The sequence below is a fragment of the Muscardinus avellanarius genome, assembly GCF_963383645.1.
Source record: "Muscardinus avellanarius genome assembly, chromosome: 1".
NCBI classification, from domain to species: Eukaryota; Metazoa; Chordata; class Mammalia; order Rodentia; family Gliridae; genus Muscardinus; species Muscardinus avellanarius.
This window is the reverse complement of record NC_137786.1, coordinates 3,742,429-3,770,030: the sequence shown is the minus strand read 5'-3', so window position 1 is coordinate 3,770,030 and position 27,602 is coordinate 3,742,429. Positions and strand designations below refer to the sequence as shown.

Sequence of the window (27,602 nt, the reverse complement as noted above, 5' to 3'; positions counted from 1 at the left end):
GGAATATGATATTTTGAAGGTTATCAAAAATAACCTGCAATGTACTTTTTCTGCCATAAAATCAAAAACACTTGAAACTACTGAGCTCATGCTCACAAATGGTAGAAAAAAACGTGGAAAATACTTCTTATGTTAGAAGATACTGTGGCTTTCAAATTCTGTGAGAACTTTGTTCTATAGTTACTCTGGATGAATAATAGAAGCAGACTCTTGGGTTTAGCCAGAGTTGATAGCCAGAGACGCGAGTCTATTCTTTATCATTGCACTTAGCAGCAGCTACTGCCTATGGGTATGGAACAGGAGCAGAAATCCTCAAGAACCTATGTCACTCACCACAGGGGTACACCCACACATGGTCCTCCAAACCCTCCTGGGAGATCTTACCCAAAGTATCACAGGGTTCGTTCTTCCAGGAGCATATGTCCAGGCCGGTCAGCAAGATGGCATGGTCATGGCGAGTTCCGTCTTTCCCCATCAATCCAGACTGCCACTGGCAGAAGCTGCTCAGGGTGTGGTCTGCATGGTGACTTATCACCAGCCCTGGCTGTGCAGGACATACCATGGAACCGCCAAAGTGGAAAGAAAGCACATTTGAAGGCAACACATTCATAGTAAGTCGTCATTGACTTGGATTTCAAATGGATGGATGAACCTGAATGGCTCATAAGCTGTAAACACTCACGTTGTGTGTTAAAATTTAAAGAGGGGCCTGCATATGAAACCACATAGAGCTAGTGAAGACACCATGGACCTTTCTGTATGTAAACAACTGGACTGTATCTAAAAGGCCCTGAATTCATGTTCACTGACTCAAGAAGATAACTTTGTGAACGTTCTTCTCTACATTTAAAATAGTTGAAAAGCACTTTACAAAGTCACATAAGTTAACAGGATCATTTATGCATGGCTTGCAGATAGATACACAAAACACATGTAGCCAGTGATAAGTTCATTTCATAACCTAGTTGGCAAATGGTATTTCAAATAATGACTTTTAATGCTTATCATTACAGGGTTAAATAAGTTAATATCTTACAGATATAACATTTTTTATGAAAGAAGTAGAAAAGTTTGTAAAGCTTTTATTCTAGAAGGCAAATTCCAAGTACAAGGGAACTGTACAGAAGACATTCAACCATATCCACATATGCCAGGTTAGGACAGAACTCAGTAAAACATCTGAGTGAAGGACACGAGACTCCTGGCGACTCAGGAATTTGGGGGTAGCAGGAACATTCATCAGAGTAGGCTACATTGAGTTATTTATAGCAATACTATTGCTTCCTATGGATGGTCTCACACACACAAAAAAAAACCCAGATTAGTTATCTTGATTCCAGGACACCATCTTGTCAACAGCTTTCACTGTTAGAATGTTGCTGAAAATTTGTTTCTCAGTCACTAAATATGTTTTTTCTTTAAATGTTTATTTTGGTTTCTCAGGGAGTCAAATGTGCCTAAGTTAAATGCTATACATAAACCCTGGGGCATACCTCACATTCCTCAGCTGGTGATTTCCAGGAGCAGGGCATTAATTAAAGTTAACACAGGTGTATGATCAAAAGATAACCTTGCTTATTCTTTGCAGCTTGGATGAATTCCAAGGTGAAAACGTTTTAATACAAGGAATAATTAACCTGTCACCTGAGAAGCCCTGCTGGTTCAGCACCCCTCCCCAGGCACACACTCACACAAAAGACAGTGAGTAACGTCTTCCTTTACTAGTTGGGCTAGACGCAGCCCTGCCCAAGCACGCCTCCACCTTGTGAGGAGAAAGAGAGACCTTATGTCTCATTAATGGTCTCCCATCTAGAAAACTGCTTTAGAAATAAAAAATAACTGTGCCTAACAGAAGACTATGAGGATGTGATGGGGGTAGAAGTAAATGCTGAGTCTGGACTTGGGCAGAACGCCCACTCTCCTTGGCTGATCAGTGTAGGAAAAACAGAAGTAGGAACTTTGTATGCATAAGTCTCCCTGCTCATTTTTTATGCCTGGAAGTGTTCACTGTGAACTGTGCTTCTATGAGGATTTGCAGGGATTCTGGAATGGAGGCAGAGGACAGTCTCTACCCACTGCTACCGAGATTCAGCATATAGGCTTTGGATGCGATAAGAGAAAGTGCTTCACATCCCAGGATTTTTGGGAGAATAAGATCTAAGATCGAGATGTGAGGGTCAGTGCATTCAACCTTTTAGTCTTCTAGCAAAACAAACAAACAAACAAACAAACAAACAAACAAAAAACCAAAGAACAAAAAATGCATCAGAAAAGCAGAAAGCGCTGGATTCCAACTGGTACCCCAGAAGGTCCGCGTTGTGGTAGCTGAGGACACCGTGTGTTCTTTTCATCTCTAGTGTGTTTTCCACTCACGGATTCAAGACAACTTTTCTAACCCATTTTTCGTAAGCCGATTAAGGGTATTGTTTACTATCCTTGCACAAATACACACAAATAATAATAATAAATCATTAAAAAACTGAAAATAAATGGGTTGCATTAGACACAAAATATTAACACATCTTGCCCCACGAGGAAGAAGAGTAGAGAATCCACAGAACAATTGTATTTAAAAAGGCATTATTGGGTAAGTGCTCATTGGGTGATGTGTGCTTCTATGTCTCCTCCATCTTGCATCCTATTAAGATGTTTGAATACAATGCACCCATAAAACAATTAAAAAGGCATTACTGGGGAAAAAAGAAAGCTTCTGATTTCAAAGGTACAATACCTGCTCATCTTCTAGAAGAATGAGACCTACAATTGCGATGTTGATATTCCCTCCTATCGTCCCGTCCTTGAATAAAGCAGACACCTGAAACAGAGGACAAATGCACACCAGTCCCCCTAAATAGCAACATTTTCTCACCTGATGGTTGGCCTTGAGTCCTCCTGCTGGGGCCGCTCTCATGTTCTGCAGTGGCAGAGTAATTTTACTTTGCTGCTATCACTAGATAGGTTTAGATTCATTAAAATGCCCATTGTTTGAGTTTCTGGAAGTAAAAAGCTGAAGTTGGAGGCTGGGGTGGGGTTTTCATCTCTTATCATCAAGCACCTTGTGATGAGATCACAAGGTCTGAGTACTACATGCCCCCTTTAGAATATGGAGAACATGGTGATGACCTCATAGGCCAGGCATGCCCCAGGCTCTCATGGCAAAAAAATGCAGGTGCACAAGAGAAATGCTGAGGATAAGACCAAGAAGACACAAGAAAGAGATGAGGAAATGGGGTAAGAAAATGATGAAGGAATGGTGAGAAATAGATAACTAAACTCAGAAGGAGCAGCGGATGGATAATTAGTGTAACGTTCAGGGTTAGGATCAGGGACAGTGTGATGATCGTGGGACGCAGCAAGAAAGGGATTTGGCAGTAAGGTGCAGAAATACTGGGGCAACTTCAGAATGGAGGTGAACACTTCCACAAACCAAGGCAGGCTCGACTCAAGGGGCCTCCACCCAGCAAGGCCTCCAGCCCAGGCAGGGCTATGGTGCCTGCTCCCACAACTTGCCTCAGTTTCTAGACATCAGTAACTGTGGCTCAGTCTACTAAGTGTGATGCTAAAAATGGGAATCACAGAGTGTTCTGGAAATGGACACATGCAGAGGTCCTCTGTTCACTAAGGTAGAAGAATGTAAGACATATTTTCAAAATGCTGTCATCGAACTAATTTTGCAAACACCTGGTAACTCTACATTTTGTCTTCTTAGATATAGAATTCACTCACATGTGTTGGGCTTAGTCCTCCTCATCAGTTTTCAATAATGACAACAGCTGCCAGTTTGAGACAAAGACACACTTTATCTAAGGTGACAGTACCCCTGCTTTTCAGGTTTCAGAAATAAAATAATTTATATTCACCATTGGAACATCAATATTCCTAAAAAGGTAGATGGATATTTCTATAGCATCATCTAAACTCATATAGATAATGATGGCAAACAGATTTACTACACTAAAATGTCTCAATATGCTCTTAGAAAGTTCTGGTAAGTGCAGATGTCAGTAAACTCAAAGTCCCTCACAAGTGGACAGACTTGCAGAAAGAGTCAAATTATTTTTCCCTAGTTTATTGCCTGAGGTTTTAGAAAATGGTTATTTTGATGGGCATATAGTATAAATGAGTTGTCACCAAGAAAGTAGGTATTATGCCCGAGACAAAAATGCACAAGTGAAAACCACACACACACACACACACACACACACACACACACACACCCTGTTAATGCAATCATGTAGGTGGCCTCAGCTGGTCCTACCATGTTGAGGATTGTCAGGACGTAGGTGGTGATGTTCTCATGGCCATGGTTTTCCATCATCTTTCTGTCGACCACCACCAGTGTCTCCACGTTCAGTTCTTCATTTCTATGGGGCTTCAGGAGTGAGCGCTTCTGCCTTGAGCTAGACTGGTACTCATCTGGCAAGACGAAAAGATCTTCTTTGGGAGGCTGGGGCATGTCTGTGGGGAGCATAGGAAGGGAAGATTGAAGCAAAGGTCATCACATGAGACCAGTGAAGAACTCGCCCTACAGAAATGTCATCTTAAAAAATGAAGGTGAATAGGCTGGGGCTTTAGCTCAGTGGTAGAGAGCTTGCTTAGCATACACAAGGCCCAGGGCTTGATAAACACACACACACACACACACACACACACACACACACACACACACTGAATGCTTGTGATCAAATATACCTGAGGCCCTTTGCAACTCAGTGAGACCCTGTTTCAAAATAAAGAATAAGCCGGGCCCGGTGGCTCATGCTTGTAATCTCAGCGCTTGGGAGGCTGAGACAGGAGAATTACACAGGTTTGAAGCCAGCCTCAGCTACTTAGTGAGGCTCTCAACAACTTAGTGATACCCTATTTCCAAATAAAATATAAAATAGGGCTGGAGGTGTAGCTTGGAGGTAGAAAGTCCCTGGGTTCCACCCCCAGTGCCACCAATAAATAAATAAATAAGATAAGGAATAAAAATAGGGCTGGAGGTGTAGCTTGGAGGTAGAATGCCCCTGGGTTCCATCCCCAATACTGCAAAATAACAACAACAACAACAACAACAACAACAACAACAAAAACTTTGTGATGTGAAACCTGTGTTGCAGTGTAATACTATATTTAAATGAACCTATATAAATAAAAAATAAATAAAATTGTATAACCTAGGTGTCATGTAAATCATTACTATATTTACCTTTATGTAATTCTGCCCTGATTCAAACAAGAGACGGGGAGCTTTGGCCTTGAAGTCCTGGAGTCTAAAAACACGAAATCCAAAGAGTACAAGCACAGGGATTTGAGGTACAGGACTCCTCAGCAAAGAGTTATTGGTAAAGAGATGAAACTAACAATTACAAAAGAGTCCTGGCTTGCACTGCTTTACTACTTACAGACTGAATAGCCTGATAGTTTTCCAGTGTCTGGACACACAATTGGTTTTCCCCTATTGCTTCAAGTGGATTATAAACTGCTTGGAGCAGCTATACTTTACTTCAGAGCTTAATTTCCTAGAGAGCACCCTAAATATTTACCTAATTAAAACAGAAACAAAATACACTCTGTCCTCTTGGAGTAATCTCCTTCAAATAGTTTTGACATTTTTAAATAAATTAACACAATATTCAGATAATTAGACTTTGTTGATATCTGAGAAAATGTGGTCATGATTATTTCCTGTGAGAGAAGAATTTTAAAAGCCCACACGTTCAAGAGACACACAACCCAAAACCACGACACCGCATTCACAAGCCACATGTGGGCAAGGGCTATTTTGTGTGGATGATGCTCACATCTAAGGCATCTTATCTCTCTGTGTTAACAGACAGCTTGGGCATCCCTAATCTAAACATCTGATACATGAACTACTTCAAAATCTGAAGCCCTTCCAGTGCCACTCTGATGCCACCACTGGAGATTTCCACACTTGACTTGAGATCAGTCAAAGCCAAAATACAGATGCCCTTAAAACACTGTGTAAAATTACTTTCAGGCCATTTGTGTAAAGTGTACATGAAACATAATGAATTTTGCATTTAATCTTGGGTCCTATCCCTAAGACACATCATTATATATATATATATATGCAAGTATGCAGCGATTTTTTAAAAACTCGGAACCATTTCTGCTCCCCGGTATTTCACATAGGGATATTTAATCCCCTCCAAGCCCAAATGTACTTTTGGAGAATGACAGTTGCACTGGCTATCATTTACTAAGCAATTATCACTTGCTATTCATGCTCATGCAATTCGCATGGTCATGACCAGCATCCTAAAAGTTGTCTTGGTGTGACTTGTCCAGCCTCTGCTCTGGCTTGTGCATGAGATGCAGGGAATGGGACAGGGTGGCAGTAGCAGGGAACATAGCCTGTTCACTATCCTTCCCTAGAAAGTATTGGAAAAGGGCTCAAATCCGGAGAGCGTGGATGGTCCCCGAGCCCTGGGTCTTAGTTCCACTGGTGGAAAACTAAGTGTAGGAGAAAATCAGAAGTGGCATGCAGAACGGCCACCGCAGCTCTCCAGTGATAGGGACGGTGGAAGTACTGTGTGGTGATCTCACTGGCCAGGGCTCTCACAAGACCCTCAGAGCAAATTGCCCGCCATTTACTATGGCGCATGCAGCCCTGTCCCCAAAACATGTGAGTCCCTGCTAAACACCTGTCACAATCCCACGCCTCCAGCCGAGAAGCAGAAAGTCCACCCCTTACTGCAAAGCTTGACCTTGCTATTGGCTTAATCTGCCCTTGCTTGCCCTTCCCTACAGATAGATGCCACAGTGGACACAGAGAACAAGCTCTCATTGTCAGAACCTGAAGTTGACCAGGAAAAGTCCTCGCAGGTGTGAACTTAAAGTGGACAGGACCACCCCAGGGCAGCCCAAAGGCCAAAGAACAAGCCCGCTGGCTGAGCTCTCTTGACTTTGAGCTATTCGGTTTCACTGGAATGTGGCACCTGGATTTTATTCATAGCACTGGATGGGTTTAGCTTCCACATGAACACGAGGACCACATGGTACTCATTCTTTCGTCGAGGTTTCAGGTGATTTGGGTTCATTCGCTATGTTCATCAATATTTGCTGAGCACCGGCCACATGCTCATCTTCATTTTAGGGTGCTGGGTACAGCGGTCATCAATATCAATCATTCAGAGGGAGGATGGGGCTGGAGACAAGCAGGGCTTTCCAGATGCACTCTGGGAGAAGGTTAACCAGGTAACCGTGGAAGGGACAGCTCAAAAAGCAAGGGGAATTCCAGAAAGCCGAGATTCCTGAATTTGTGAGACAATTCTATACTAAATGTAGATAGCATATCACTTCCTAAGTGGTCAAAATTAAAGAAAGATAAAGAAAGAAAACGAGTCCTGTAAAGCCTTGGTGATAAGTTGCAAGTGAACTATTATGCCGTATGTAATCTGCTCTTTAGATGTGGTGGAGTAAGGCATATAAATATGTATGTAAACAAATGACCTAAGCAGAAAAATAATGTGGGCTTTAATAAATCTAAGCCTCAAAAATATAGAATTACTGAGCAGAGGTGCCAGGGTTTCTTTGCAGACATCTGATGGATTCCACACTTCTGAACAGAGTGTCATTTAATCTTCCCAGGGAACAATTTGTTTTTAAAAGTGATCTACTATTATCTAACCATCTTCCAGGGAGGAGTGTTCTGCACTGAACTGGCAGATTAGAAACTCTTTCTGGAAGCACTGATTGAGTTACAATAATGCCAGTCAATCTATATCACCCTGGAGGAGACATGTTTTGAGTAAAATCAGAAGATTTTCATTGGCTTGAACAAATGTCTGAATCATTAAATACACAACAAGACTCGCCCTTACATACATTTCTTGCGTCTTCCACAGAAGTGTTGCTTTTGCGGGAGCCCGAGGTTCACACTGCTGGTGTGCAGGTGTTGGCCAGCCAGTGCCCGCCTCCTGCTGACCATCAGGACCTCATTCCCCCCAGGAGCCTGGTGTTCCACGGATCTCTTGTACAGAAAGTGGGAGGGAGGCCCACCCTGTGTAGAGCCGTTCAGCTTCCCTGCTAGGTGTGGAGGAAGTGGCGTTAGGAAGTAGTCGGCCTCCTCTGTTCGTATCATGCCTGACTGCAAATATGAAGAAGAGAAAGCACAATTACATGCTGAGGTCAGAGATGCCCTCCAAGCCCTGCATTGTTTATTGTCCTTCTACAAACACAGTTGCCTCCAGTGGGAGTGTTAGGGCTGACAACGAGGAATGGGGAGGTCTCTGCGCACACTGGAGCTCACTGTATCATCTGCATCCTTCTGGAGAGGTCTGTGTGGAACAGGTCCATGACCTCACTCCAGGAACAGAGAATGTGCTCACTACACAGCAAAGCAGGCTAGCTTAAATCAAAATGCTCAGGGAACCACATTCACCAAATTAGATATTAATATTGGACAGATAATAATATGGATAAAGTAACATCTAGATAGATACAAAGAGAATCCTAATAATTTGCAAAGGTGCTCAAATTAATTTTAAATTTTAATTAATATGTGATACTTTACAGAATACTGTAACTTAAATTGAAAGAATTTACTTAGGGAATCTTGAAGAGGTGGGAATTGGGGAAGGGCTAAGTGAATGATGCGTGCATGTATGCCTCTACCATCTTGTATACCCATTAAAATGTATGAAAACAATGCACCAATAAAAAAAAGGAATAGGAAGGAGTGATTTTATAAGACACTGCACATGTCTATTCCATAAAACCAACTAATTGACAAGGGAAAAAATGAAGAGACGATATATACTTTTTGCTCCTAGAATTACAAATGTCCTGAAGTTTGATAGTACAGCTGTTGGAATGAAGACAACTGAACAGATGTGGGCACTTGCTCAGAAAGCCAGTGTGATGGCCATGCCACACATTTATAAACATTCAAAACCTGTGATTTCACGCGAGAATTTAAAACTAGAGGATTCCTGCAAGTATTTCTTGTAAGCACTACTTATAGACGAGAAAGCTTGGCACCTCAAAAAGATCATTCACCATGTTCAAATGAGATTGATCCCAGAGTTATAAGAATGGTTCAACACATACAGTTCAGTAAGTGCAGAAAATCACATTAAAAAGGGGGGACAGAAATTCATGATCATCTCAATAGATGTAGAAAAGTCACTTAATAAAGCTCAACAATCCTTCATGAAAAAGCACTGACTACATCAGGCATAGAAAGAATTCTCTCAACATATGAAAAGCCATATACAACTAGCTCACAGATAATATCAGACCAAATGGAGAAACTGAAAGCTTTTGATCTAAAATCTGAAACTACAATGTGCCTGCTTTTACCACTTTTTAAAAACATATTATTGAAAGTCCTGGCCAGAGCAATCAGGCAAATGAAATAAAGTACATCACAACTGGAAAGGAGACCCAAGTATGGTGATACATGCCTATAATCTCAGTACTGGGGAGGCTGAAATAGTACCACAGGGTCGAGGCCATCCTCAGCAACATAGTGAGACTATCTATAAATTAGCAAGGCCCTCTTTCCAAACAAAAAGTTTAAAAAAAGGGCTAGGGTTGTGGCTCAGAGTTAGAAGGATCCTATGTTCTATCCCTAATTAAAAAAAATTGGAAAGGAGAAACTCAAACTCGCAGCATGGGCAGACAACATGATCTTAATGGAGGAATACTACAGCAAAAAGGTATTAGCACTAATAATTGCGTTCAGCAAAACATGCAGGAGAGAAACCCACCATTAAAAATCAGTAGCATTACTGCATATGAAGAGTATGTATTTGGAAAATAAAGAAAGCAACCCCATTTATGATAGCTAAAACAAACAAAAACAAAACAAGGAAATAAATTAAAGCAGTGAAATAAAAGATATCTACAATAAAATTATAAAATCCATATGAAAGAAATTCTAAAAGAAAGAGCAGAAAGACATACAATGTTAACAGGCTAGGAGAATCAATATTGTTCAGAGGTCCAGACCGCCCAATGCTGTCCACAGATCCAATGCAATCTCTAGCAAAGTACCCAGGGCACTCTTTACAGGACTAGAAAAACAAAACAATTCTAAAATTTGTAGAAGACCACACAAAACCGTGAAGAGCCAAAGCAATCTTGAGCAGAAAAAAAGTCCTTGTATTCTACCTGAATGACGTAACTCAAAGCTATAGTGATTAAAACAGCACAGTAGACATAAAAATAGACAGGTCAATGTATCTAAAAAGAAAGCCCAGGCATATACTCATGCATCTCCGGCAGCGATCTTCAGCAAAATGTCCTGAGAAGACACACGGGACAATGACCAAGACAATGAGACATTGTTGGTTTTGACTGTCGTAGGGAGAGGAAATCAGATGGGGAAGTGCACAGGGGAAACTGCGTTATTATGTCTTTCTGTCTGTCTTGGTCGAGTTTTAAAATCTGTGTGCACCCATACTTTCAAAAACAAAATGTGAACGGGCAGGTATTCTCCTTTGTATGTGGAAGCTAGGGAGAAATTAGGACACAGAATTAATGGAGTGACGGAGGGGACCTAGCTGAGGGAGACGGGAAGGGGAGGGAAACACCTCACTGCACAAGATGCACACACAGACTTGTCAAAAGCAGGCCTTGCTGAGCACAGCAAGGTGAGGGGAGCCTCGGGTGGGAGCCGGGGAGGGCTCAGTGAGTGCTGTGTGGATGTGTGCCTCTCTCACCCTGAACCTCACCAAGATGTAGGATTAAAATGTGCCCGAAAGAAAAAAGTCAGTGGCATGCCTGGATTACAGGATTGCAGGTAAATGTTTCAAGCCTTGGAAATGTTATTAAATGTGGCCAGCTTTATCATGCTTGGGGAGATTAAACAGTGCCCCTGCTGGCGGAGGAGGGGAGGCAGGGGAGACTTAGTCAACTATCAATGAAGTCATCAGCACCAGGGGGTAGACCTCCTGGGGCCCGAATGCCACCCAGCACTGGAGAGGAAAATAGTGCGCGTTGGCGTTTATGCCCCGACTGAAGGTGAGGAGGCAGAGGCGACCTCCCATGTGGCATGCACACGAGTGACTCTATCCTCCTTCAGCCGCAGAATGGTGAAAGGCCGCTGGGCTTCATTGTTTGGCCTTTTAACTAGCCCAGGATTCCCAAATCACCAAGGCTTTTAGCCTTCTGTACTATACAAATATGGTTTTCATACCACTGAGGGTAACTAGAGTACATATTAAACTAAAGAAGGAGGAGGAGGAGGATGAAGAGGAGGGACAGGAGGAGGGAGAGGAGAAGGTGGAGGGAGATCATGTTTTTCTTAAGAGAATGCAAAGAGCCCTGTGCGTTTCAAAGAACCCCTCAGAGCACCATCACCTCCTAAGGACCCAGGGCAAATGCTACTAGTTGAACGGAAGAATCATGAGTCCGACTCGCAGCATTTGACACCCGGTTCCATTATTTATTAGCTATACGGCTTTGGACGACTTGCTCTGTCTCTCTGTGCTGTCCTGTAGTCTGGGAATTAGGTATAAGGATAGATACGTGCCATGGATTAGTGAGACTTGACAAGGGTGCATTTTAAATACATGACCTACAGTTAATGTTCAAAAACAGTATGCACTGAATTAATAAAATAAAGAAAGAGGAACATCACACTTCACCCAGATGTGTTCTGAATCTCTGCTGGTAATTCAGGGGGCCCTGGGGCCTTCACAAATCCTTCTGAGGTGCTGAGTTTTTGTTCTGGTGACACCATAGTTGTCCCAAACATAGCAGTGAACCTGTGATTTTACTTCTTTTCCCTTGGGACTTGGGGATTGACCCCAGGGCACTTTGTCACTGAGCTGCATCACCAGATCCTTTTAATTTTAACTTGAGTCAGGGTCTCCTTAACGTGCTGAGGCTGGCCTTGAACTTGTGATCCTCTTGCCTCAGCCTCCTGAGAAGCTGGGATGACAGGTACATGCCATCAACCCATCTGCCATTTTTTTTACATTCTTTCTAGCTTTCTCCCTGAAATACCTGTGTCCTATGACACAGTTCCAGTCCCCAAACTGTCTTCTCCTTTTCCTTGGGCTGGAGCTACTTTCTGGGTGGCCAAGGCTGAGGAGAACATCACAATTCTGGAGGTATTCTGTTGCAGCTGGTAGAATTTTGAATTTTATTTACAGAGGAGTCAAGCATTATACTTGTTTTATTAATAATTTAGTCTGTGTTATATTCAAATAATTAGTGTGTGTTATATTCAAATAATTTCCAATGTCTTTGAACATGTAGAACACAGTTCCTAAGACTGACATTTTGATATTCCTTGACAAGCAATAAATGATCACACACACACACACACACACACACACACACACACACACACACACACTTATTCTATTAGCTTGCTGCATTCTTGCAAGCCTTTTTAATAGAGTAAGTAAATCATGCAAGAATAATGGTTTCTTCTTATTAAAGTGTTACTGAATCAAGGGTACTTATTTGGAAACTCATAAACTGCCTAGCCCACACCTGCCTCTAGCCCACAGTGACCATCAGATGTCAGCAGGTGGATTATTAACCAGGCTTCAGAAAAGGCCAGCGTCCCCCAGGCTTTGCACGGGAGCTCTCCCAGGGCCTGTGTCTCTCACAGCCAATTCTGTAAATCATTCTCATTGGGAAACTCACCAATCACTCAGCTTGCCATCATCAAAAAGGAGAGACTGCATGTCATCTTAATGCTGAGGAATGCTGTCTCTGACAAATGCAAGTGGAGAAAATACCAAAGCTTGAAAGTAGGATGCTTACTGTATTCTACCTGTTAACATTCACAACTACAAGTTGGTTGATTTTTATTAATTATGCACATACTGGTACATAGATAGATATAAAGACACAAAATGTTCATATAAGTTGCATGAATCGAAATAGAAAATTGAAATTAAGAAGAAATAAATCAGTATCACACCACTGAGCCTGTTTCTCCTGCAGTGGGAGCGATGCCCACTGAACCGGTTCCAAGCTCATCCCAGGAGATACTGTGTACCCTTTCCAAGAGAGCTAGTTATCAACAGGAACCATAAAAAGTGACCTGGCTCCTCATGAGAAAGAGGCATTTTAATTCCTCAATAATGTTATTTTTACTCTCTTCATTTTTCTGTTCTTCAAAAGCACGATTTTACGAGTGATAGTCTACTCATTCTAGATATTGTTAGTGATATTTCAGAAACACTAGACAATTTCAGTTTTCACTCAACTTTTATCAAAGCCAAACTCTGGTTTTTTTAAATTTCCTAATAACTTTTGGATAAAGCATGAATCTGGCCACAGACCAATTCATCACTTGCCAATATCCCCAAACCACAGTCAGTCTTATTGTGTGATCATATACACTATTTAAAAATAAAAATTCAGCCAAAATCTCTCTTTTTTTATTGGTGCATTATATTCATTCAACTATTCAACTTATTGGGGTAAAAAACTTGTGTGTACAAACATGTACTCATCGCTGATTTAACCCCTACCCAAATCCCACCCCATTCCCTCCCCATCCCTCCCTCCCTTGCTTGGCTTAGTGATTGACTTTGATATGTTTAAGTACATTGTGAGCTTTAGAGATTTTCCTCTTCCCCCCTCATTTCTCCTCCTTTAGGTTGTCTTGTTTGCTCCTCTTTTCTCCCTAACTCTCACATATTAGGGAAAGCATCTGATTTCTTATTTTTTGTGACTGACTAATCTCACTTAGCATAATGTCCTCCAGTTCCATCCATTTCCCTGAAAATGATGTAATTGAGTATTTTTGATGGCTGAGTAAAATCCCATTGTGTACATATCCCACAGTTTTGTAATCCATTCATCTGTTGATGGGCATCTTGGCTGGTTCCATAGTTTGGCTATGGTGAATTGTGCAGCTATGAACATAGATACACATGCATTAGTTTGGTAGTTTGGTTTCTTTTCTTTTGGGTAGATACCCAACAGTGGTATTGCTGGATCAAATGGTAGATTTGTTCCCATTCTTCTGAGGATTCTCCATACTGTTTTCCAAAGTGGTTGCACTAATTTGCAATCCCACCAACAATGTCTTAGAGTTCCCACTTCTCCACATCCTCGCCAGCATCTGTTGTTGTTTGTGTTTTGAATGATGGCCATTCTAGTTGGAGTTAGGTGAAATCTCAGGGTAGTTTTGATTTGCATCTCTCTGATTGCCAGTGATGTTGAGCATTTTTTCATGCATTTATTGGCCATTTGAATTTCTTCTTTTGTGAAGTGTCTATTTAGTTCATTTGCCCATTTTGTTATTGGATGCTTTGTTTTCTTAGTGTTGAGTTTCTTGAGTTCTCTGTATATTCTAGATATTAGTCCTCTATCAGTGGTGTAGGTGGCAAAAATCTTCTCCCATTCTGTTGGCTCTCGATTGAGGTTCTTGATAGTTTCCTTTGCTGAACAGAAGCTCTTCAGTTTCATGCAATCCCATGTATTGATTCTCCTTTTAATTTGTTGTGCCTTTGGGGTCTTGTTGAGGAAATGTTTGTCTGTGCCTATGTGTTGTAGTGTTGGACCTATGCCCTCTTCAAGGAGCTTCAAAGTCTCTGGTTTAATTTCCAAGTTTTTGATCCATCATGAGTTGACTTTTGTACAGGGTGAAAAAGTGGGATTAACATCCAATTTTCTGCATATGGTTAACCAGTTTTGCCAACACCATTTCTTGAAGAGGCTATCTTTTTTCCAGTGTATGTTTTTGGCCTCTTTGTCAAAAATCAATTGGCTGAAAGTGTGTGGACTTGTTTCTGGGTCTTCTATTCTGCTCCATTGGTCTATATATCTGTTCTTTTGCCAGTACCATGCTGTTTTTATTACAATGGCTTTGTAGTATAGTTTAAAGTCAGGTATTGTGATTCCTCCTGCGTGGTTTTTGTTGCTGAGAACTACCTTGGCTATTCTGGGCTTTTTGTTATTCCAGATAAACTTAAGGACCGATTTTTCTATGTCTGTGAGGAATGATCTTGGTAGTTTAATGGGCATTGCATTAAATCTGTAGATGACTTTTGGGAGGATGGCCATTTTAATGATATTTATTCTGCCAATCCATGAACATGGAAGGTCTTTCCATCTTCTAAGATCTTCTTCGATTTCTTTTTTCAGTGCTTTATAATTTTCTTTGTAGAGATCTTTTACCTCCTTGGTCAAGTTTATTCCTAGGTATTTTATTTTTTTGTGGGAGATCCTGAGTGGAAGTGTTTTCTGAATTTCTTTTTCAGTGGATTTATGGTTGGTGTACAGGAAAGCTTCTGATTTTTTAAGATTGATTTTGTATCCAGATACCTTGCTGAATTTGTTGATCAGTTCTATAAGCCTTTTGGTTGAGTTTGTTGGGTTTTCTAAATATAGTATCATGTCATCTGCAAATAGTGAAAGCTTAAGTTCTTCTTTTCCTATTTGTACTCCTTTGATTTCCTTTTCTTGCCTTATTGCTCTGGCTAGAGTCTCTAGTACTATATTGAAGAGAAGTGGTGATAGTGGACATCCTTGTCTCGTTCCAGTTTTTAGGGGGAATTCTTGAAGTTTTTCCCCATTTAATATGATGTTGGCAGTGGGCTTATTGTAGATTGCCTTAATAATGTTGAGATATGTTCCTTCTATTCTAATTCTCTGCAGTGTTTTTATCATAAATGGATGTTGAATTTTATCAAATGCTTTTTCAGCATCTATTGAGATGATCATGTGGTTTTTGTCTTTGATTCTGTTTATATGATAAATTACATGGATTGATTTTTGTATATTGAACCAGCCTTGCATCCCTGGGATGAACCCTACCTGGTCATGGTGAATGATTTTCTTGATGTGGTTTTGAATGCGTGTTGCTAGTATTTTGTTTAATAGTTTTGCATCCAAGTTCATCAGAGATATAGGCCTGTAGTTTTCCTTCCTTGAACTGTCTTTATTCGGTTTGGGTATTAGTGTGATGTTGGCTTCATAGAATGTATTTGGGAGAGTCCCGGTTTTTTCTATTTCCCGAAATAGTTTGAGTAGTATTGGGATTAGTTCTCCTATAAAGGTTTTATAGAATTCACTTGGAAAACCATCTGGTCCTGGGCTTTTCTTTGATGGTAAGCTCTTTATTGCTATTTCAATCTCTTTGATTGTTATTGGTTGGTTTAAGTGTTCTATATCTTCTTGACTCAGTTTAGGAAGGTTGTATTTATCTAGGAAGTTGTCGATTTCCTCCAGATTTTCCATTTTGTTGGAGTATAGTTTTTCAAAGTAGTTTCTGATAATCCTCTGGATTTCTATGCTGTCAGTAGTAATGTCTCCTTTTTCATCCCTTATCTTCATAATTTGGGTTGATTTTCTCTTTTTTTAATTAGGTTGGCTAGTGGTTTATCAATCTTGTTAATTTTTTCAAGAAACCAGCTTTTGGTTTTGTTGATTTTCTGTATTGTTTTTTTATTCTCTATTTTGTTAATTTCTGCTCTAATTTTAATAATTTCCCATCTTCTGCTGGGTTTGGGGTTCAATTGTTCCTGCTTTTCAAGGGCTTTGAGGTGTGTCATAAGGCTATTTATTTGAAGATTTTCTGTTTTTCTTATGTGAGCACTCAGTGCTATAAATTTTCCTCTTAATACTGCCTTCAAAGTGTCCCAGAGGTTTTGATATGTTGTTTCTTTATTTTCATTTGTTTCTAGAAATTTCTTGATTTCACCTCTTACATCTTCTATGACCCATTCTTCATTCAGAAGTGTGGTGTTCAGTCTCCACATGTGTATGTTGTTTCTCTGGGTCTTCTTATAGTTGATTTCTAGTTTCATTCCATTATGGTCTGAAATGACACAGGGAAGTATGTAACATTTTTTAAATTTGCTAGTGCTCATTTTGTGTCCCAGGATGTGATCTATTTTGGAGAGGTTCCATGAGCAGCTGAGAAAAATGTAAACTCTGCTGTAGTTGGATGAAATATTCTATATGTGTCCAACAGGTCCATTTGGTTAATGGTGTTCTTTAGTTCTGAGACATCTTTACTGACCCTTTGTCTGGAAGATCGGTCTAGTATTGTGAGAGGTGTGTTGAAGTCTCCCAGTATTATTGTGTTGGGATTTATGTGTGACTTCATGTCACAAAGAGTTTGATTTATGAAAGTAGCTGCCCCTATGTTTGGGGCATAGATGTTGATTATTGTTATTTCCTCTTGCTGGACTATTCCTTTTACCAGTAAAATGTGACCTTCTTTGTCTCTTCTAATAAGTTTGGGTTTGAAGTCTAACTTGTCTGATATCATAGTTGCTACTCCTGCTTGTCTTCAAGTACCATTAGCATGGATTACCTTGCTCCAGCCCTTTACCTTGAGTTTGTTCCTATCTTTACTTGTAAGGTGTGTTTCTTGTAAGCAGCAGATGGATGGATTCTGGCTTTTAATCCATTTTGCCACTTTATGTCTTTTTATTGGGGAGTTGAGGCCGTTTACATTCAGTGTGATTATAGAGAGATAATTTTTAATTCCCAACATGTTAAGATCTTATTTCTGTTTGAGATACTGTTTATTCTTCGTTGCTTAGTTGTCTGTTGGATAGGAATTCTTGTTTCTTTGGTTCTGGAGTGTATTACCCATTTCCTCTTTGCAGTTAATCTCCTTGAGTATTTTTTCTAGGGCTGGTTTTGAAGACATAAATTCCTTCAGTTTCTGTTTGTTATGGAAGCTTCTTATTTCCCCATCTAATTTGATGGATAATTTTGCTGGGTAGGAAATTTTTGGCTGGAAGTTGTTTTCTTTCAGAGTTTGGAATATGTTACTCCAAGCCCTTCTGGCTTTCATAACTTGGTTTGGGAAGTCTGGAGTGATTCTAATTGGTTTGCCTCTGTATGTCACGTGGCCTTTTGTTTTTGTTGCCTTTAAGATTCTCTCCTTGGCTTCCACATTAGTCATTTTGACAATTATGTGGCGTGGGGATCCTCTTCTCTGATCCTGTCTAAAGGGAGTTCTATAAGTTTCCTGGACCTGTGTATCGACCTCTTGCTCTATGTTTGGAAAATTTTCTGCTATTACTTCCTTGAAGAGATTGTTGATCCCTTTGGTTTCACCTTCTTTTCCCTCCTCTATTCCAATTATTCTTAGGTTAGCTCTCTTGAAATGGGCCCATATTTCTTCAATGTCAGATTCCTGCTGTTGGTTTTTTTTTTTCTAAATTAGAAACTATGCGTTCATTTTTAGAATGATCATCTTCAAGAAGCGAGATTCTATTCTCCATGTGGTCTAATCTGTTGTTTATACTTTGAATTGAGGCCTTTACTTCATTAATTGCATCCTTTATCTCTTTTTGACTCTCTCTAAATTCTTTTCGAAAGTCCTCTATTATTTCTAAAGTTATTTTCCTAATTTGATCTTCTAGAGATCTTTGGATTTCTGTGTTATCAGATTCTGATATTGTGGGGTTGTTGGCATTCACCGCTCCATTGTTATTTCTCTTTCCCATGATTTTGGAAGTTTGTGCCTTCTCTGGGTTCTTCCCTGAGTCACTACGAGTTCACTTAAGATGCTCTGGATCTCGAGTCTGTGGTATCTCAGTCACCACTACTCCTTTACTGGGTTGTATCACAAAGTCTCAGACCCAGGGAGTCAATCAAGGCTGCTTAGACCATGGGGGGTGCCAAGTTGGGCGTTCTCCAGCGGGGAGTTGTGACTATGGTATGATATCTCTGCCACTGCCACTCCCCCACTGGGCTGCACTGCTAAAATCTCCGACCCAGGGAAACTATCTGCGCAAGTCCCTGGGAGTGCAGTACTGGGATTTCTCCCCTAGGAGCTGCAATTTGACTCACAGTTGTTGAGTGCACTGATGGAGCTGTAGTGAACTCGGTGGATTCGCTGCTGCCGCCACTGGCAATATGGCACCACTGCCACGCCCTCGGCCGTGATGCGGTGTATTTCTTCTCTGGTTTTGAACTCCGCTCTGAGTCCTTGCCAGTTGTGCTGTGCCCGGCCCTTGGGAGCTTTAGATGTTCCCTGCATCAACAAAACTGCTGACTGCCGCCCAGCTGTTCAGCACCTGCTCACCTCGTCTCGCTGTCCACCCCTCCTCTCAGGCGCCTGGTGGCTGGTTGAGTGGGTTGGTCTAGGGCCGTCCGGTGAACTCGCCTCTGCTGCCAGCAGTAAGACACTGTTTCTGCATCCTAGGCCACGAGGCCAGAGTACCTCCTCTCTGGATTTGAGCTCTGTTTTGAGTCTCCCTCCTCTCTGGAGCCTGGTGCTGCTAGGGGAGATGTAGGCCGCGCCGCTCCGGCCGCTCTGCGCCGAGGCTCTGGCTGCTCCGCACCACAGCTCTGGCCACTCCGGCCGCTCCGGCCATTCCGCGACGTGGCTCTGGCTGCTCCGGCTGTTCTGGCCACTCCACTCCGGCTGCTCTGGCCGCTCTGCTCGGCTGCTCCAGCCACTCCACTCCGCAGCTCCGGCCACTCCGCGCTGTCGCTCCGGCCAATACGCGCTGCGGCTCTGGCCGCTCAGGCTGCTCCGGCTGCTCCACGCCGTGCAGGCGCGGCACTTTGGGCTGGTTTTTTTTCCGGTGTCTTGTTTTTCCAGCCCTTTTTCTCTGTCCCTTGTATTTACCATTTTTATTTCTTTGCTGGTGGTGTTTTCTAGCTCTGAAAGGCGCTGGTTTTGTGGTAGTAGAGTTGGATTGTTAGCGGGACTTGTAAGTGCCGCTTTCCTCCGTCGCCATCTTCCCAGAAGTCTCCCAAAATCTCTTAAGGAGGGGAATAAACCCAAAACCTCCTTTTTTCATCAGGGATCTGATACCTAACTCTCTATTCCTTTCTCCATTTCACCTGGTCAAGGTACTGAGCTTTCTCAATCCATCTTCAAAGATGATGGGGTATCATGGTGTGTTGGTTGCAGGAATCATCCTCACCCTAAACTTAAACACACGCAGGCTTCAAAATTTCCATCTTCTGCTCAGCCCTAAACATTGTTTCTGGCCACTTTTCAGTAGCTCATCCGTAGAGCCACAACTGTCAATATGACCCTGAGCATTTGACACAGTTTCTGTTTGAAGTTTATCTTGCTAGTTATGATGTTATGCTTATCACTATAGTCTACCTAGGACGGACTGGCCCCTTTTCCTATCACAGCGACATCATGTCACTTCCACAGAACGGAGCACCTGCTGCTGGTACATGGGAATAAGGAGGAGAAAGACCCAGGCAGGGCTGGAGAAAAGAGAAGCAGGACTGCCAGGGAGTCAGCTGGAAGTCCACTGCATGGCAGGAACACAGTCTGTCTCCTGAGGAGGAGACTCCCAGTGAGCCTTCCCTATGGGCACAACTTCAACAAATTTAACTGCATTGTTGAGTTGTATTGGGATCTTGTGACCTGGCCAGATTGGGTCAGTGTAACCACCATAAAGTAGAACCAGATGTACCTTGGTCCTTGAAGTGTCCACTCCCCACACTCCCCACATTTACCATCATAGGATGGCCAACACATCTCCCACGGAGATGCACAGACGTGCACACCTGAGCCGGTAGCTACTCAGGCTTTGAACGAATGTTAATGCACCAGGAAGAACAGAAGATGCAGAGGTGTAACTACAGAGAGCAGTTTAAGAAGATGCTGTGATTATCCCCAGCTATACCAAACAGCCTTCACCTGTGGGTTTGTTCAAGGCCATTTCCAAATCTGTAGGTTCCTTGTCTGTTTGAAATGTTTGTTCTTTGTATCTTAAAACTTCATCACTGAAATGTCAAGACTCCAGTGGATCTTGGTCAGGACATAGGCTTAGACACCAGGTGAACAGCCCCAGGTGTGCAGCTGCCCCAGGTGGATGAGGGCAAAGGTCTTGTGTTTCCTGAAACTCAGCAAATGGGTCTCAATTTTAAGTCCAGTTTTAGGAAATCTGCTCACTTGTGGAAATAGCCTGCTTTCTCCAAATTATCATTAGTATTTGGGAACTTAACTAGTTCTTGTTTTTCAATTGATTCTGAACATGTATAAGGAAAAAAATGACTTACTAACCCTACTAGTTTTCTTTATTTGCTCTCAAGCTATTTATTAAAAAAACATTTACTATGCATACTGTTATTGAGATAAATACATAAAAATAAATTACTTAATATTGAGCATCTCCTGTGTGGCAGGTAATATGCTAGGTGTTTTGTTCCTCTTATTATTCCTATCTTAATATCACACCTATAAGCTAGTGTGGTGGCACACGCTTGTAATCCCTGCACTTGGGAGGCAGAGACAGGAGGATCACACTGGTTTGAAGCCAGCCTTGCTGGCTTAAGAAACCCTGTTTCCAAATAAAAACATAAAATAGGTCTGGGAGTGTAGCCCAGAGGTAGAAGGGTTTCCAGGAACCCCAGTACCACCAAATATATATATATATATATATATATATATATATATATATATATATATATATATAATCTCCACACCTATAAATTAGTGTTCTCACTTGAAGGAAATGGATGTTCAATTTAGAAGGGGGCAGTAAAGAATCAGTAAGTGCAGCGGCTCAGTTTGAAAGTCAGGTGTGTGGCTCCAGCCTTTGCCCTTACCACGCCCTGCACTTACTAACAATCACCCTCGGTCTTCTGCCCCAAGGTTACAGAGTGGAAACTCCAGCAACCAGCAATGGAGATTTAGACCTCAGATCTGGATGTGGAGTATGGGGAAAGGGGGTAAATTGAGTGGTGAAAAGAGTGTTACTGATAAATCGGACAGAGAAGCAAAATAAGAGGTGAAAATAAAGGGGAGCGTTTTACATCAGAATTCTAGGAAAGCTTGTATTCAGCTAACAGAAAGCCCAGGGTGGCAAGGAGACCTCTCCCCAAATGAAGCTTTGTCATTGCCTCTGCAGGAGAGCTGAAGGAGGACTCAAATGTTGAGGGGAGACCCAGGTGGTGACAAGGAGACAGTCCCACAGGTGAAGTGCTCACCACTGACTCTGCAGGAGATTTCAAAGAGGACTCGGGTAGAGAAAGTCAGCTGAATTTAAAGCAGGAGCCTGCCCAGAAACTGAGTCCGATTTACTAAAATCATTTAGAAATAAATTTTATGTATGGATTATCCAGTATTATCATAAGCTCTCTAAATATAAGGCACTGTCAAAATATGCTTAAGAATAGACACCGTCCAGGAGTCCTGAGTGTGTCAGGCATTGGACAGTGAGTGTGAAGTTTCTTCCAGGTCCTTCCTTGGACCTCACCTAGAAGCAACAAGTCCTCAGGAACTAACCATGAGAACCCAGAACTGGCAAACACATGCTTCTCCAAGACTGCCCCTTCCTCCCATATTGAACCTGGAAATATTGCCAGAAGCAACATAATAATAATTATTAATCAAGCTTCCATTACTGGGCCCATAATGTATGTCAGGAACTGCATCTTCTAGATATTAGCACATAGGACCTTGCTGCAGATCCAGGAAGAAGTTTCAGGAACTGATGTTCCCAAGGGTTAAATAATCCACCCACATTCTTTAGCCAGGAAATGACTGAATTAGAAACAGAATCAGAGCCCTCTGCCTCTGATGTCCTTATGGCAACCTGGCTGCATGCACCTACATCACAGGAGAGGAAGAAACATCTCCAGACAGCCTTACAGAAGGGAACCTGGAAGCTCCTTCAAATTATAATACAGAAACCCCGAGGTCAGATGTGCCTGGCCCAGGTTTCCAGCCTCTGTTGGAAGATCTGGGTAGTGGAATGTTGATTTCTGAGAAACATTACATTGCTAAACAAGGTTCTCCTTATCTTGTAAAACACATATTAAGATCCACTTTCCCTTTATCCTTACCTCCGATACTACACAGAACAAATCTAATTACTGCTCTAGGAAACACTTTTCAATATATGCATTTAGGCAGGTACTACTTAAGTGTTCTTTCTCCTATGCCAAATATCCTCTGGCCACCCTTCACGATATTTTTATCTGATTGTAAGTTCTTCCTCCTTCTGTGCTTCTCATAGGTCCAACCTAGATTGTCAGATTGTCAATGCTGTTATGAACACAGGTTTCCAAAAATGGACTAGTCAGAAAATGATTAGATGTATAGGGTTAATGTGATATAACATTTTATAATCAACTCAGAGTCCAAAGCAGCATAAAGTCTTCAATTCTTTTCAAATTCATCACTGTAGAAGCAGGAGTCCTCAGTCCTATTTAAATAAGTTAATTATATCCCCTCAATTTTAGTTTATACATCAGAAGGACTATTAAATCTTTTTTTCTTTTGTGAGTAAAAATGTGCAAACAGAAGAATTGGCTACATGTGTGAATACTACAGTTGGGAAGAGCTTCTGCCTCAAGAAGATGGCAGTTTTGACAAAAGCAAGAGGACTGTGGCCTGAGAAACACAACCAACTGATGTCTCAGACCTCAGAGTGGGATCGGTGAGATGCTGAAGAAACTAGAAAACCAAAGCTGCTTCACCTGCCACCTCTGCTCAGAGTGCAGGGAAGCTGACTGACTATAACAGAGTGTCTTCTCCGGGGTGGCTGGTGTCCCCACCCCCATCAAATTCTCTCCTAACCTCTTAGACATGATAAAATCAGGCAATAATCGAGGGGTAGGTGGGCATACTACATAATTTCCTGGAAGCATAACTTCCTTAAAATAAAATCACTGAAAGTCTGCTGGTAACTTTTTGGGTGGATAACCTGCAAAAAGAGTGGTTTTATGGCAGCTCTCCTTCCTCCCACACACACTGAGGCTGAAACTCCCTCAAGTCAGTGGCCTGGTGTTTTCACATGCAGGAAGTGGTCTCATGCTAGGTTAGCAGAATGGAGCTGGCGACAACACACTTCTCTAGAGAACAGAGGCCCAACTACCACCATTCAAGTCCAAGCCGAGCCTGCCGACACCTAAGCAGACAGAGACAGGGGCTCAGTAAGTGCCTGGTTGCAGCAGCAGAAGTCAAGAGAACAAGCCACCTGCCCCTCATTCAAAAGGAGTCAAAGGAAAAGAAAGGCGGGAGATGCTATGTTGAAGTGCAGTAAGGCCACCTGGAGAGAAATCAGATGATCTGCTGTCCACTGGGAATAGTAATGATGAGGGTCACTGCTGCAGAGAAAGGGCACACTAGAGCTTTGTCAGACTGTAACAGAAGAGGACAAAGTTGTGGAAGGCACAGGAGAAAGTGGGTGAGGAATGGGAGCCAGGAGGGAAGCCCCGTATGTGTAATCCCACAGTGAGAGCCAGGCATGGAAGGGAGCAAACAGGGCGACCAACATGAAAACAATAGTACAATGCTCCTTGCTAATTAGCAGCTACTACATCAAGGAGAAAACAAGACTTCCGGGAAGATGGCGGCTGAGAGAGGCAGCACACAGTCCTGCTGACACTCAATCTCTATCTCCATGATAACAGCATTCAGACAAAAGAAGAAAAAGAAAAGCAGATGTTTTTAATAAAAGCACAAGTGAAAGACAGCAGAAAAAAAGAGCTAGAAGGCTGCTGCAGCTCATTGAATTGTATGCCATCAGTTCCTCCTGCACAAACACCAGCTATGACTTGCATCAGTGGCTGCTGAGCTCACTGTGCCCTCCAAAGGTCCAGAGCAGTGATCAATAACACTGTAAATGAATCCACCAACCCTGCAGGAGACTTCCCAGTGCAGCAGTCAAAGAGACTAGTGAAGCCATGATTAACTTGCTGGGTTTGAGACTTTGTAGTTCAACCCAGCAAAGGTAGGGGTGGAGTCAGCAGTTGGAAACAGCAGAGGCTCAGAAAGACTCAGGCTCCACATCGGCAAAGAGTGTGGAGGGAGACCTACGCTTAATACTACATCCAGCCCCAATGATACGGACCATTTGCATCAACTGAGAGGGACTCAGAGAATCAGGCTTGCAGCAGAAAAGGTGCCAGTGGCACTCGTGTGTGTACACAGAGAGAGACTGCAGAGGCCAAGTCTGCTGAGTAGTAATATATTTGTAGAGTTGTATTATTTTTTAAATTGTATTGGGGCATTGTATTTGTACAATTTAATGAAATACAGGATGTTGGAGGCATGCATGTATACATTACCCAGTTAGCCCTTACCCAATTCCTGCTCCATTTCCCCTCCCTCCTCATGTTTGACTTAGTGATTGGCTTTGATATGTTTGTTAATGTACATTATGAACATTAGAGAATTTCCCTCTTTCCCCTTCTCATCCCCTCAGGTCACCTTATTTACTCATTTATAGTATATCCTAGAGTTGTTTCTATGACCCATCTCCTCTCTAGTTTTTGCATATTAGGAAGACCATCCAATTTCTTATTTTTTGTGGCTGACTCATCTCACTTAGCATAATGTTCTCCATTTCCATTTATTTCCCTATAAATGATGTAATTGTGTTTTTCTTTATGGCTGAGAAAAAATCCATTGTGTACATATCCCATAGTTTTGTAATCCATTCATCTGTTGATGGACATCTTGACTGGTTCCACAGTTTGTCAATTGTGAAATGTGCAGTTATGAACATAGATATGTATGAATTTGTTTGGTAGTTTGGTTTCCATTTTTTTGGGTAGATACTCAGAAGTGGTATTGCTGGATCATTCTTCTGAGGATCCTCCATATAGTTTTTCAAAGTGGTTGCACTAATTTGTAGTCCCACCAATAATGTAATAGAGTTCCCACTTCTCCACAACCTTGCCAGTATTTTTTATTGTTTGTGTTTTTATTTCTCTTCTTTGTTTTGTTTTAAATCCACATCATACCACTATACTTCATACCAATATAGACTAAGTTTCAGTTGGTATATTCAATAGTTTGGATATACCAGATGACAACTAAAGACTGAGAGAAATATACAAAAAGCTACAGATACAAACTTCTGAAATCATGAGAAGTAAGAATAACAAGAAAGCAATGAGCTTCCACAAACCCACAAACCAGAACCTTACAACAGGGAAGTACAGAGATCACCAGAAGGACAAATAAAAAATTTAACAGTAAAAATGATACAGGATGTCTAAAACAAATTTAGAGAGAGCCTGAAAGAAATAAAGGATGCAATCATTGAAGTGAAAACATCAATATAAAGTATAAGTAATATATTAGAGCACATAAAGAATAAAATCTCGCTCTTAGAAGATAATCTCTCCAAAAATGAATGCATAGTATATAGTTAAAAAAATTCAACAGCATGAATAGGACATTGAAGACATATGAGCTCAATTTTAAAAAGCTAACCTAAAAATAATAGGCATAGAAAAGAAAATAGAAGGTGAAATCAAAGGTATCAACAATCTTTTCAAAGAAGTAATATTTGAAAATCATCCAAACATAGTAAGAGGTCAATAAACAGGTACAAGAAATTTATAGAACACGTTTTAGACAAGATTATGGAAAAGTTAACCATGCCACATAATATTCAAAGTGATCAATGTACAATCCAAGGGAAAATATCTTAAAGGAAACAAAAATGAAAAGGCAAGTGACATTCAGAGGCAAATGAGTTAGAATCCCTTCAGACTTCCCAAACTAAGTGATGAAAGTGAGAAAGTAACATATACCAAACTCTGAAAGAAAACAACTTGCAGTGAAAAATTACCTACACAGCAAAACTAACTCTCAAATTTGACAGGGAAATAAAAATCTTTTCTGACAAAAAGAGACTAAAATAATGTATTTCTCCTGAGCCAGCACTAGAGAATTATTCAGAGATTAACTTCAAGGAAGAAATACATAATACATGCCAGAAGCAGAGAAACAAAAATTTCCATCAAGCAAACAACTAAGCAAAGTAAGACAAGCATTACCTCAAACAAAAGTTAAAACTCAAAATATTGGGAAATAAAAATTATATCTCTATAATCACACTGAATATAAATTGCCTCAATTCCACAATAAAAAATACAGTAGAAAAATGTATTAAAAACCAGAATACATCTATCTTCTGCCTGAAAAAAACACACCTTACAAATAAAAATAGTAAGAAACTAAAGGTAAAGGGCTGAAGCAAGGTAATCCATGCCAAAGTAACTCAAGCAGGAATAGTAACTATAAGACAAGTTAGACTTCAAGCCAAAGCTTATTAGAAAAGACAAAGTAGGTCATTTTTACTTGAGAAAAATCCAGCAAGAAGAAATAAGGATAGTCAACATTTATGCCCTAAACATTAGTTCAGCTACTTTCACAAAACAAACTCTTTGTGATAAGTCACACGTAAGTCCCATTATAACAATACTGGGAGACTTCAACATCTCTCTCACATCACTAGATCAATCTTCTAGACAAAAGGTCAGTAAAATTGCCTCATAACTAAAGAACACCATCAACCAAATGGACCTATTAGGCACATATAGAATATTTCACCCAACTATAGCAGAGTTCGCATTTTTCTGTTTCAGCTGCTCACAGAACATTATACAAAATAGATCACATCCTGAGCCACAAAGTGAACATTAGCAAATTAAAAAATGTGACATAATTTCCTGTGCCTTTTCAAACCATAATGGAATTAAACTAGAAATCAACTATAAGAAGACCCAGAGAAACCACAAAAACATGTGTAGACTAAACACCACACTGCTGAACAAAAAATGGGTCATAAAAGAAGTAAGGGGTGAAATCAAGAAATTCTTGGAAACAAATGATAATAGACATTTATATAATATATTAAAACATCTGGAACCTCTTGAAAACAGTATTAAGAGAAAAATTCATACCACTGAGTGCCCACATAAAAGAACAAAAA

General features: G+C 41.1%; 1 protein-coding gene across 1 annotated transcript in view; it reads right to left on the bottom strand.

The window, feature by feature from the left end:
- ADAMTS16 (ADAM metallopeptidase with thrombospondin type 1 motif 16) overlaps positions 1–27,602 on the bottom strand; it is a gene marked incomplete at both ends in the record, with an annotated part of 178,275 nt that overhangs the window by 110,768 nt on the left and 39,905 nt on the right. The window contains 4 exons of the mRNA XM_080697811.1: positions 385–544; positions 2,732–2,815; positions 4,259–4,458; positions 7,837–8,098. Coding sequence (XP_080553937.1) covers positions 385–544; positions 2,732–2,815; positions 4,259–4,458; positions 7,837–8,098 — 706 coding nt within the window. The remainder of the gene's footprint in view (positions 1–384; positions 545–2,731; positions 2,816–4,258; positions 4,459–7,836; positions 8,099–27,602) is intronic.